General features: G+C 39.2%; 1 protein-coding gene across 20 annotated transcripts in view; it reads left to right on the top strand.

Moving 5' to 3' along the window:
- The window catches only part of Ptk2 (protein tyrosine kinase 2), a 223,869-nt gene that overhangs the window by 127,996 nt on the left and 83,177 nt on the right, over positions 1-12,696 (top strand). For all 20 annotated transcript variants that reach the window (XM_031345669.1, XM_031345719.1, XM_031345722.1 and 17 more), the window contains 4 exons: positions 1,682-1,789; positions 3,254-3,371; positions 4,633-4,663; positions 8,004-8,056. In XM_031345669.1, the coding sequence (XP_031201529.1) occupies positions 1,682-1,789; positions 3,254-3,371; positions 4,633-4,663; positions 8,004-8,056 (310 nt within the window). The remainder of the gene's footprint in view (positions 1-1,681; positions 1,790-3,253; positions 3,372-4,632; positions 4,664-8,003; positions 8,057-12,696) is intronic.

The raw sequence follows: 12,696 nt of genomic DNA, 5'->3' as shown, positions 1-12,696 counted from the left end.
CCGCTCTGTAACCTCTTTTGATGTATTTTGAATATCATTCTTTTTAGGTCTTCTTCCTTGGATGTTCTGAGTCATTTAGTGTTTCGGAACTAAATTGCAATTCACCAATGGAAAGTATGTTATTAGAACTGGGCTTTACCTATCACTGCACCTCCAGCACTTTATGTAGTACCATCCTTGTTAAGCTTTAATAATATGCTTTAATTATGCCTTCTAAACTGAGTGTGATGGCACACACCACACTTCTAATCTCAGTGACACATGAGAGACTTAAAGCAGTAAAATTGATGCTCTATAAGATTTACTAATAAACTTGCCTAGCAAATACTAGGTTACAACATAGAATTTAGCTAAAGGAGCACTGCCTCTAATTCAGTTGGAAGATAAGTAGTACAGTTATGAGATTTGCTAGAAACTGTAAGAAAGAAAATTTTGTGGCATTATCAAATGTTTAGGCTTGTTGAGAAAGTTTCTGCTAATGTTTATTGACCAAGATTGACCTCCATTAGGCTCCATTCCCATAACAACAAGAGGCAACACTAAGTTACAACCAGACTCAAAGGGGCAGCACATGGTTGCCACCATTAAGTCCTGTTTTCTGTTGAGTCCCCTTAAGTCCCCTGAGTCTTAGCAGGAAAAGTGTAATTCTGCCGAGTGAACAAGATGACCCTGGGTAACAACTGTTTGGGGGTGGGTGGGGGAACACCAGTGTACTTAAGAAGTAAGTTGACAGTATCTTTGATGCATAAATTTCCTATCTTGCAAGACCCAAGTAGCCAGTTTTATAGTTGCCTATCTCTGTTTAAATTGTTCAGAATGTAGTTTGGGGCTCATGACCTGAAAAATATTTAAGGATGACAGCATATGTAGAATGTATAAGCCCAGGACCCATATAATAAGTTGGTAAATATTTTTATTTGAGGCCAGTTTTCCTTCGGCATTAGGTAGAACCGTTTGTGCACTATTATTAAAGAGCCTTTCCTTATCTGTCCTGAGTGTGTGGAGTGAATTCCTATTGGGAAGACATTTCTGTAATGAAGGCAGGTATGAAGACTGTTAGTTCAAGGCCAGCCTGGGCTGCGAGATGACACTCTGCCAACAAACAAACTATAAAAGACCTTTGGTCTTCTGCTTAGATTTTGTTGTGAATAGTTCCTATTACCATGTCAAGGACCTTGTATTCTATTCTGTCCCCTGGTTACAGCTCCTGTTTTAAGTGATGTGAACATATGTGCTGGCAATAAGCCATCAATTCCTTATAGTACTGCGTTGTTCTATAAATACTTACATACTATATTTTTAACTTGTATATTTTTTTCAACTGTTCAAATATCTGCTCTCATTGAGAATTCCATCAGAGTTCTTGAATTGGACAGGTTGTTTATGGCAGTAGTTCATTCTCCTGTCTTCCTTTATTCCTCTTGTATGGAAGCTGAGTTTTCTCTTACCCTCTCATTTACCTGGTTCTCCTAAAGATGTTATCACAGTTGGGCATGCCTAAACCTAGAAGGAAGCCCTCAGGGCTACTACATGATGTTCACCAGAGGAAAGTGTCCCTGACTCTTGCGGTTCTTGAAATTAGGCTGGTAGCTGGGGCCAGAAAGAATCACATAAGTGTTAGCAGACCCCAGGCATTGAGGACTTCTCCCTGGCCTAAGAGCTATATTTTTCCTTCCCAAAGCCCACACACCTAGCGGACTTCAACCAAGTGCAAACCATCCAGTACTCAAACAGTGAAGACAAAGACAGGAAAGGAATGCTACAACTCAAAATCGCTGGCGCTCCTGAGGTAAGACACTCTTGCTCTTAAGAATTTGATCAAGAAGAAAGGTTGGGTGAGTAGAGAGGCGGAAAGGATGTTAGAGGAGTTGGAAGAGGGGGAAAAACATGATCGAAATATATTGTCTAAATTTTTTTTGGTTTTTTAAAATTAAAATCTGATCCATGAAATAGTGTAGAAATGACTTCTGGGATAAAGATGAAGTGTTCATGAGTAATTAATCTCCTAATTTCCTAATATATGAAGATTAATAATAGTGGTCAAATGTCTTCAGAATAAGAGAGGAGTAGATTTTAAAGGCCGGACTATTGCTATAAGTATAAGCAGAGACCATCTGAAGCATCAAGGAAGCCAGTTAGAATTGTGTTGGAAGATTCTCTGTGTAGTAACTATGATAATAGCACCTTCCACAGTGTGATAAAAATAGGCAGACAAGACACAGTGGCCCAATTCTATAATCCCAGCTTTCAGGTAGGGCACAGTGGCCCACTTTTATAATCCCAGCCTTTTGGGTTCCAGGGCAGCTCTCAGCATGGGCCGCAGAGCAAGATCTCATCTATAAACACCAACAAAGAAAAAAGAAAGTAATAAGTGGTAAAAGAAAGAACTGTTGAGCTACACAAGACTCTGGGCTCCAGACAGAGCATATTGAAGAGCATTTGGAGCTATTGTGTAGGCAACTTCGCCTGTGGCTCTGCTCTTGTCACTAGGCAATCACCAGTGTCCTGCCCTGTGATTCCAAATCACTGACATCTAGAAACTCTTTAGCAGATGAGAAAATTCTGGCCTGGAGTATAGAAAACTAGTTGCAAATTACTGTTTCCTCCTGAGATCCCAGTGTGTTGCTTAAGCTTCTCCTGCCCTTTTCTGTCCCACAAGTAATGATAGGAATTTACAAGTGAGAGAAGCAAGCCATTCATTTGGACCAAGTGCACCAGGACACACTTGGATGTGAAAATATAATACAGACACTTAGAAATAGGTTTTTAGGAAGTTTATCAAAAAATTTCCTAAAACTTACATCATATGAGACGTCATGTTAGCCTTTGGGCTAACATGCTGTGAGTTCAGAAAAGACTGGAATTTTACCAATTTGCTCTAATTATAGAACATTTAGATATGATTAATAAAATGTTATTGTATTATCAGTCTCTGGAATAAGCTGTTACCTGAATTTCTAGAGTGTGTCCAATGGTCCAGGCATTCTGAAGAATTATATTTAGTGATTTCTTTTGTAAAAGTGAACCTCTGTTTCAGTACTTTTTATCTTATGCTTTAAGTGTGCCTTCTCTCACACATCCAAGGAATGATGTTCTTAAATACCAAACTTCCATTTTCACTTAAATCTGGCAAATGTTTCATTCCTATTCCTCTATATTCAAATGTATGCAGAGTTGTGATGTCATAGTGCAGCTGTCCCTTTGATTACTGGGAAGAACAATAACGCCTCTTTCTAATGTTCTTTCCCATTAGCCTCTGACAGTGACGGCACCATCCCTAACGATTGCAGAGAACATGGCTGATCTGATTGATGGATACTGCCGGCTGGTAAATGGAGCCACACAATCCTTCATCATCAGACCCCAGAAAGGTGGGATTCTGTTTTCATTTCTGCTGCCCTGGTAGACAAGCTCACCCCAGCAGCCATTTCTGACCTTGGTAACACTATAAATGTGAAGGCCAGATCCCTGTTGTAACCTGGATGCTTATTTGTGTAAGGACAGTGGTCCATGTCACAGCGCACAGACTCAAGGCTGGGCTGAAGTGCACTGTGACAGTACAGCACTTTGAGTAACCCTTAGAGTAGCTCCTGAGTTACCATTGGTTCTCTAAGCTGTGGAGATTATCTTCCCAGTTCTTTTTCAAGTATCCTTTGTAGTTTAGGTTAAAGTTTCTATGCTGTTGTGTTTCTCCCCCTTTATATTTGAAAAGCTTAGAGTATGTGAAGAACAAAATAAATTCTCTGTCAATATATGAAATTAAAGATTTGAATGAATAACATATCCTAGAATTGAGGCTCATGTCTCCTCCTGAAGAACAGTTTTGTAAGTATAGAGCAAAGGACAAGGGCATACTGAGGATGTGGATTTTTGAAGCATCTTTGGAAAATTCCAAGTGCATCTGTGGAATGCAGGGAAAGCCAGGCTTCGGTAGGATACTAATTCCTCCAGTATACTGTGTGTCCTGCCATGGACTGTGTTTATTCTGCATACCCCAGGCTGATTAGTCTTTCTTCCTTTACCGTAGAGCACTCACTTTACTGAGAGCTAGCTCAGGACCAGGTAAGGGCGTGATGTGATAAGGGAAGGGTGAACAGTCTATGACAGTGTGCTCTGAGCGGCTCAGAAAATTAAGAGGGTCAAGCAGAGTACAGGATTCCAGAAAGATCCCTGTAAGGGATGAGAATGGACCTGAATTGTAAGGAATCAAGGTTTCTGCTGAATTCCTTTGCATCTTTATACATTGTGCCATTGTCCTTCCTGCATTGTGCCTGGGTGTTACTTAAGTAAATCATTTTATCAAAGAGCTTTGGCAAGGCACCTAGACTTTGATTTTAAGAGCTCCTTGATCTTGAAGTCATTTGAGAAGACTATGTTTTATCACCTTTCATTATAGCTTTATTAGGACTTGACATATCTTTCCATGTGAACCCAATACCCAGTTATATTTGTTGTAAGTTTTGTATGGAAATCCATAATAGCCTAAAGTAGAGTCAGTGTGATGATCTTGATTCTAAGGGACTGTCACTAAATACCAGAATAAGGCTTCTCCTCCTTCCTGGACTTACCTTTATACTCCTCCTTTAAAGGAGTCCAAGGAGTTGCTCATGTCTCTTTCCTTTTTCTTCCCAGAAGGTGAACGGGCGTTGCCATCAATACCAAAGTAAGTGCTCCATTTGTGAATTTCCTTACTTGGTTTTGTTAGAAACTTTAAGATAACCATTTGGCTTTTATTTATCTGTTTTCCTGAAAAATTAAATCTCTACATATATTCAAGGACTGTGAAAACATAGTTATATATGAAATGTGTATTTAATCAAGAAATTTCAAAATTAGTTTTCCCTTTATTTTAAGTCTATTAAGGGATCTAGAGATGGTTATGGTAATAATAGGCTTAGCCATTCACTTCATCACTTGTTTAGAAATGTAAAAATAGGCATTCTCTTTTACAGTTTGGAAAATGAAAGAGACGTAATTGCTGGTTTACTGTTCGTGTTACAAATTCCATAAGAGAAGTGTCGATCTTTAATGTAACTAAAGAAATGAGATAGCAATGCAAAAAATTGTATCATTACTTCTGTTTTCCTAGTCAGCATGCTAAGAACTGGGGGCCAAGCTATAAAGGTAAATATCTAGCTGTTTGGATAAACAGGTAACTGAACACTAGAAGGTCAATTCTCAGATACTTAAGCGGTGGAGATGTGGAAGTCTGGGATAAGGAGCGCTAGCCCTGGACTTGTCTTCCTTCTGTCTGTGCCCTCTTCTCTGTAGCCACATCCTCTGGCTCTCCCTGGTAAATGTATCTGATAATCTGCTTTAGCAGCCTCCTACCATTCCTCTCCTGGTCCTCACAATTTGTATCACCTGTCAGGGCTATTCTAGTAGGTGCCTTATTGAGGACCTCAGGCCCAGAGTTGTATCAGAGTCAGAAAAGTATGACTTGCTACAGAATATGGAAGGATCTAGGCAGTGTCCAAGGAAGCCAAGGAGAAAATTTCTAAGAGTCCCATAGGACACAGTGAGATCTTAAGCAGTACCTGGTGGCAGAGTGTGTAAAGGCTTGCCCATGTGGACTTGGTGCTAAGTTGTTTGGGGAGCTGGTTAGGTACGTACCTTTTATCAACTCTGGACTGCACACCTACTGAGTCTGCTTATCCACCTCAGTCCCTCATCAAATGGTCCAAAATAAAGCTCTTTTCTGACATGTGGCCTTGCTGACACCTCTAGCCTCAATTTTGACGTTCCTCACATTCTCATCTGCTAAATTACACTTTTTCAATTTTCCTATCAACTGTCCCTAACTCTCCTTCAGGCCTTTCTCTTCTCCATCACTTTTGGAAATACAGGCCTCTGAGCCAGGAGGGCATACCATTGCATTTGCCCATAATGCACAACATTTTGGCATTACCACATTTTGGAAAATAGCCACTTGTCTTGTCTTCATGTGTCTAACAGTCACCTGCCTCTCTAATAGCCACATTCTGTGGAGTCATGGATATGATGGAGAGCAGGAATTGGAGTAGTTTCCTCTCATGGTCTACTCTGTGTCCCTCTTTGGGACAACAGCTTATGCTTTCTTTTTTTTTTTTTTTTGGTTTTTGTTTTTGTTTTTGTTTTGTTTTTCAAGACAAGGTTTCTCTGTGTAGCCCTGGCTGTCCTGGAACTCACTCTGTAGATTTCGATCTGAAATCTGCCTGCCTCTGCCTCCCAAGTGCTGGGATTAATGGCGTGTGCCACCAGTGCCCGGCTCTTAGAGTGTCTGCAGCTAGAAAAACATAAGGAATTGTTTTGATCTAGCCATATAGTAATTATGAGTGTAAAACATGAGCAAAGGAGGCGCATCCCTTACAGCAATCAGACTCTAATACTGCATTTGTCACAGTAGTGACAAGGCAAGCATGTGAGAAAGCTGATGGGCAGGGACCTGGTGTTCTGGCTAGAGAATAAGCAATAAGCAGTATAGTTTACTCAGTCCTGCCTGCTTGTGAGTGGAGTTGATACACAATGTGGTAGCCATGTTGCTTCAGTGGAAGAGAAACCTCTGATTTGGTAGACAGTAACTTCAGTTTCTATAATAAAGATAGATTTCAAGTATTGTTTAATTTAGTAAAAGATAATAAATTATATGATCCTGTACTGTGGTTTTTGATTGTACAAGTTATGCAGTTTTATATAGAATATTTCTGGCTGCAAAAAAATAGACTTTGTGTTAAGTTTTGATATTTGTTTTGGTATAAACCCTATATGCTAAGAAAAATTTCCATTTGGTACTTGTATAGTAAATGCTTATGGACTAGAAAGAGGTTTTCCTTATGAACAAAAATGAAGGAAATAGCTGAAACATGTAGAACTATTCTTAAAAAATGTAATCATTTTATATATTGTAAGATTGTATGTACATATGATTGGAATACCACATGTCACACATTGCTAACATGGAAATCAAAGGAGAACTTTGTGAATTCGGTCCACTGTCTCCTTTCACTTTACATAGATTCCAGGGGCCAAACTCAGGCTGCCAGGCTTCAGTGCAAGCTCCCTTACTTGCTGAGTCATTTTCTCAGCCAATGAGAGACCTTTTTTCCCCCTATGTTTGGCACTTTCCACAAATTTTAAACTATCTTGTATTTTTTTAAGTGTCACTAAATTTTTTTCAATATATTGAATAGCAGATAATATACAATAGCAATATATACACATACTTAACTTTTTTACATGCTGTAAGATTTAGAAGGTTAAAATGCTACTATACATTTTAAATTAGTTTTTATTTTGTACATTCATTAGTGTGCTTATATATGTATGTATGTATGTATGTATGTATATGTATACATATCTGTAAGTTCACACATGCCCCAGTGCTGCACTTATATCCAACAGAAGACAGTCTTGTCAGAATCCATTCTATCCTTTTACCATGTGGATTCAGGGAGCAGACTTGTCAGGCTTGGTGGCGAGCACCTTTACCTGTTGAAGTGTCTTGTTGACCCTTAATTTATATTTTAAATAGAAAAATTTAGTCTTTGTTGCATGGTTCTTTATAACTTTTGGACAATTATTTGTAGTTTAGTGTTTAAGCCCTTTTATAGCCTTTACATTGCACATTACATTATATAAATAACTCTAAGTGACCTTTGTGAACAGCTTAGTCCAGGCACATCTGTCATTCTTCATTTGTCTGTTTTGATTGATTAATTCGCTGATTGAATATTATTTCCTCCCTCCCTCCCTCCATTGGTTGATTGGTTGATTGTTTTATATTTGTGGTGCTGGGGATGAATCCCAGAGCCTCAAATGTGCTATAAACAAGTGCTCTGTCATTGAGCTATATCCTCAGCCCAATTGTCTTTTTTAATGGTTTTAGAAGCATTAACACAGTCTGTCCATATGCAGTGTCTTTTTTAAAAGAACAAACCACCTGTCTAGAACGTAGTCTTTCAGGAATAGGGCAGGTGTTCAGTCCTGGTAAGGACAGTACTTACACTTGATCTGCTCTGTTGCAGGTTGGCCAACAGTGAAAAGCAAGGTGTGCGGACACATGCAGTCTCTGTGTCAGGTAAGGATCTTCAGGTAGAGACCTTGAAGAGTAAGCTGTGAGGAGGAGGAGGAGGATGCAGATGCTACTCTGTGTTCAGTTCATCTGCTTAGAAAACATCTGTGTGGTTTTACTTTTGTGAAATAGCTACCCATATGGACTTTATTGTAGATGCTGCCTGTGAACCCTATATGTTACTCATTAGAGTACACAGGGCTCCATATTGTTTCAATACCATGTTGTGTTTAGACTGAAACCTTAACTTTTGAAGTTGTCATCATAATTTATCTTTATTAAGTTTAGCAGGATTTAACAGAATACACTTTGTATTGTATGTTTGAAGTTCAAAATATGTGATTCTTTTAAAAATGATTTTCTTCTTTCACAGTTAACATAATGGTTATTTAATACAATCAAGGTATTATATAAACATTATCTTAACTCTTTGTTGGTATGGTGACTTTCATGTTATGTTTTCAAAGTGTATGTGCCCCCTTTTCCTCATCTAAACATGCACAGAATAAAAGAATTTTAGGGAGGGGCAGAAAAAGCACCTTCCAAGGGCCCCAGCTGTAGATCTTTTTTTTTTTTTTTAAAGATTTATTTTATTTTATGTGTATGAGTACACTGTAGTTGTACAGATGGCCATGAGCCATCCTGTATGTGGCTGCTCTCCTGCCCCACTCGCTTTGGCGTAATTCACTGCAGCTGTCTTCAGACGCACCAGAAGAGGGCATCCGATCTCATGGGTGGTTGTGAGCCACCATGTGGTTGCTGGGATCCGAACTCAGGACCTTCGGAAAAGCAGTCAGTGCTCTTACCCACTGAGCCATCTCGCCAGCCCCCAGCTGTAGATCTTAATATATGTTATACCCTACTGTCATACTTGTACATAGTTCCACGTGTATATGTCACCACACACTATCTGTTCTCAACAATGCCTGTGAACATAAAAGTTATTATTTCTAAAATAAAACCTCCTGGTATAGTCATTACATGATAGATGAGACTTAATTCCCGTTCATTTGTTTTGAGTCAGTTTTTCTTGAAATTTAATTTATATTTTGCCCAGTTGTTCCTGGATCTTCTTTTGGTATCCAACATAATAATGTATCTGTTTGTTCTCTTCCTTGCCCCCAAACATCCCACAAACCTTCACTCCACAGGTGTTTGTGATACATACCTGGCAGAGTCATTCCGTTAGTGGGCAGCACTATCAATGTTCTGATGGCCTAGAGCCAACAGCTACTTCTTGACAGAGTACAGAGAAGCTCTTGGTTCTGGATTTGATCTCACTGAACAGTTTCAGGGCTACTGTGTGTTCTCTAGGACATGCCAGTTATTTGAGAGTCTAAACCATGACTTGGGAGTAAATCTAGAGTGTTAGGTTTGTTGGGTTTCATTAGCCTTTTGTACAGTTCTTATTCGGCTTGTGGTTTGTATACCTATTGACTTTGTAAACTTACCAGGCCATCATAGTTTTTTTGTGTTGGAAGGGAAAAGGCTCAAATGCAATAGTAGAAGTCCTGAGGAAAGAAGCAGTCTAAGCCTCCAAGGGTGATTCTTCAGTGTTGTTTACAGGATGGATAGGTGAGATTTGAGTAGCATTTCTCATTCAGGCAGTGAAATATATATGCCTCATGGAAAGGCAGCTGCAGGTGAAGCCTAGGAATGAATGACTGTTTGCCACAATCTCTGTAGTTACTCAAATACAGGAATGAGTTCACACTTCCCTTGTGCCTGGGAGTTTCATTCTATACTTACCTCTGGGTATTACATAGGTCCTAGGCCCTATGGCTCTTCTATCTTCTTTCTTCACATTGGTGCCTTGGTTTCCTTCAATAATTAGCATCAAAGTTCTTCATTTTACTTCCCTGCCAGCCTCTCCTACTTGACACCTGCCCAGAAAGAAAAAGTTGGCCATTTGTTGTTGTTTAAAACAAATCTTACTTTGTAGCCCAGGCTGTCCTGAAGTTGTTGATGTTCTTACTGACTCCTAAATGCTAAGAGTATTGGAATGCTCTGCCATGCCTAAGTGAGGTTTTTAGTGAGTGCTGTTGTGGTTAGTTTTTGCTTAATGTTCTGTGTTCTTTTCTATGAATTAACTCATGAACTTCTTCTAACAGACAGCTGACATCTCTCTTTGTGTACAAAAATGATGAGATTAGAGGCCAAGAGGGTACAAAATTTGCTGAAGATACACAGTGAGCAAAAATAGAGTTATTGTGCAAACTTGGATAATAGTCTCAAAGTCTGTTTTAATTTCTTGGGATTCCTGGAGTGTCTAAGGGAGGATTGTGTTTCCATCTCTGATTTACTTCTTTCAGAAAAATGCTTAGTAATGTCCTGTGTCTACCAGATGACACTAAGGCTCAGTCAGAGGCTGCCATGTCATCCCTTGGCTTAGGCCTGCCTTTCCCCTCTCCACCTTTTCCTTGGCAATGTTGTTTCTTATTCACATTATGCTGAGGGTTGTGGCTACTCTCTTCTGTTTTATTCTTTCCTTCCTTACACAAAAACTTTCTATCCCTAAAAGCTGACAGGCAGTACTTTGGTCCTAGACCAGGTAGAAAGGAGTGCTCAGTGTCCAGGGGTGATCAGCAACAGCTGGTATTTTTAGCCCTGTTGGTCCTGTTGATCAGACCATCTATTACTTGCTCCTAGGCCAAGTCAGGTTTGTAAATCCTGTCTTCACAGACTGTAAAGCAGTGCCCATCTAGCCTGAAGCCTGTGCACAGTGAGTCCAAGTGCTGGTCTGGCATCCCTGAGAATGTTTTTGATACTTTGATAAAACTTAGAGTGCTGTGTTATAATCGTATCCCAAGACTATTTCTTGACTTTGCTGTGTGTTTCTGATATGTGTTGAGATGCTGATCCTCTGCACTAAACTCTACTTTTGTTGGGCCTATGGTCTTCTATATACAGTGAGCCTGCTTTGTACAGGCCAGTGGAGTGGGCTGTGCTCTGTGTGATCACTTTCCTGTTACACCCTACCTCACTTTGAATGCATTCAGCAAATGCTTGCTGTGTGGGGGCCTTTGGTTGGTTGTTGAAGGGTTTACCTTTGAAATTTCAACTATTTCACTATAGAAATGAGATTGACAGTCTCACAAAGACATCTACTATAGTAATGGTTCCTGATGCATGTTATTCTTAGAGTTAACCAGATTTTTAAAAAAGAACAAAAACAAAATAATTGTTTTAATGCCTTTTGTGAGTTCAGGTAGAACTTGAGCCCAATCTATAAGACCAGTGCCCTAGACTGTCTTCAGGGATCTGCTAGCATGCCCTAAGTGGGTACCACTGAAACAGCGTTAGTGTAAGGACATTTCCCAGATCGTAGAGTAAAGTTGATTTCAAGTATTTTGAAGGCTTAACTGTGTTTGGGTTTTTTTGTGTATGTGTTTTCTGAGAATAAGCAGGCCCTTGATTGAGCCCCCAACCTCAACTGTGAGTAGAAGTCCATGATGGTTGCCATTATTTTATTCTGTGGCCCTTGTTTAGTGTTAGACCATGCAAAACCAGACTATAGATTATAAATTATCTCTCTTATATATGTCTATGGAAATGACTGCAGTGGTATATATTTAATGTGGCAGAAGTATTTGTTTTGATTTTATTGACCTCTCTGTGCTTAAAGGACAGATGTACTACATTTAGACAACTTATTTGTAGTATTACTACATATGTAAAATGTTTATAACAGATTGTTTTGGTTATTATTTTACTACACATAATTCTATTTAGATAAGGTTTCTTTTAGTTATATTGAGTTAGTGACTCAATATTATTGTTGAAAAATTATTCTATAAAGAAAACATTTAGCAAAATAAATGTTATTTGTGTCAGTTTGCTTCATTTCAAATCCTAGAACATCTCAAATATGATTGAGTGGTTTGTGTACAGGTTTGAGACATGTATATAGGTCTGGAGAAGTTAATAATCATCCCTGCATCTCTTTCCTTGTGGGCTCTTGCATGCTGAGTCTATTGTCCATTGATTGCTTTGCTGCTGCTTAGCAAATACATACTTACATGCCTGACGTATCCATAGTATTGCCCTGTTTATTGCTTTGGAGATGAGGAAACCATCCCTCTCTGCACTTATGTGACTTGGCCAGGTTCATGTAGTGATGAGTAATAGACAGCCCACTGTAAGCCTAGACCTTGAACTCCAGGCACTCATTCTCTTTTCATTAGATGCCATTGATTATTGCAGAATCTTGATGTGTGCAGGGAGGAATATTTTAGCATGTGGTTTCATTATAGCAATTTTCTCCATTCAATAGGAATAATAAAGTACTACCTTTTTAGTGTGAGTTCATATTCTGCCCTTTGTTCTCTTTGAAAGAGCTACTTATGCCTAATTTATGATCTAGTTTCCAGTGTAACAGTGTCATGCCTTCCAAAGTTGTCTAATCTATTGCCAAAATTCCACACCCCCCCCCCACACACACATTTGAAATGGTGTCTCATCTCAAACTATGCTGCCCAGCCTGGCTTAGAACTTACGATCCTCCTTTGTATGCATTCCTTGTACTGGAATTACAGTCATGTGTCACCATGGCTCTGAATGCTTGATTTAAACACTGTTTAGAATACTGCTAACTATTGCAAAAAAAAAGTTCATTTGTAGCTAGCTATAGTGGTGTACTACTTTAA

The sequence above is a fragment of the Mastomys coucha genome, unplaced genomic scaffold, assembly GCF_008632895.1.
Source record: "Mastomys coucha isolate ucsf_1 unplaced genomic scaffold, UCSF_Mcou_1 pScaffold11, whole genome shotgun sequence".
NCBI lineage: Eukaryota > Metazoa > Chordata > Mammalia > Rodentia > Muridae > Mastomys > Mastomys coucha.
This window is presented reverse-complemented; position numbering and strand designations above follow the sequence as displayed.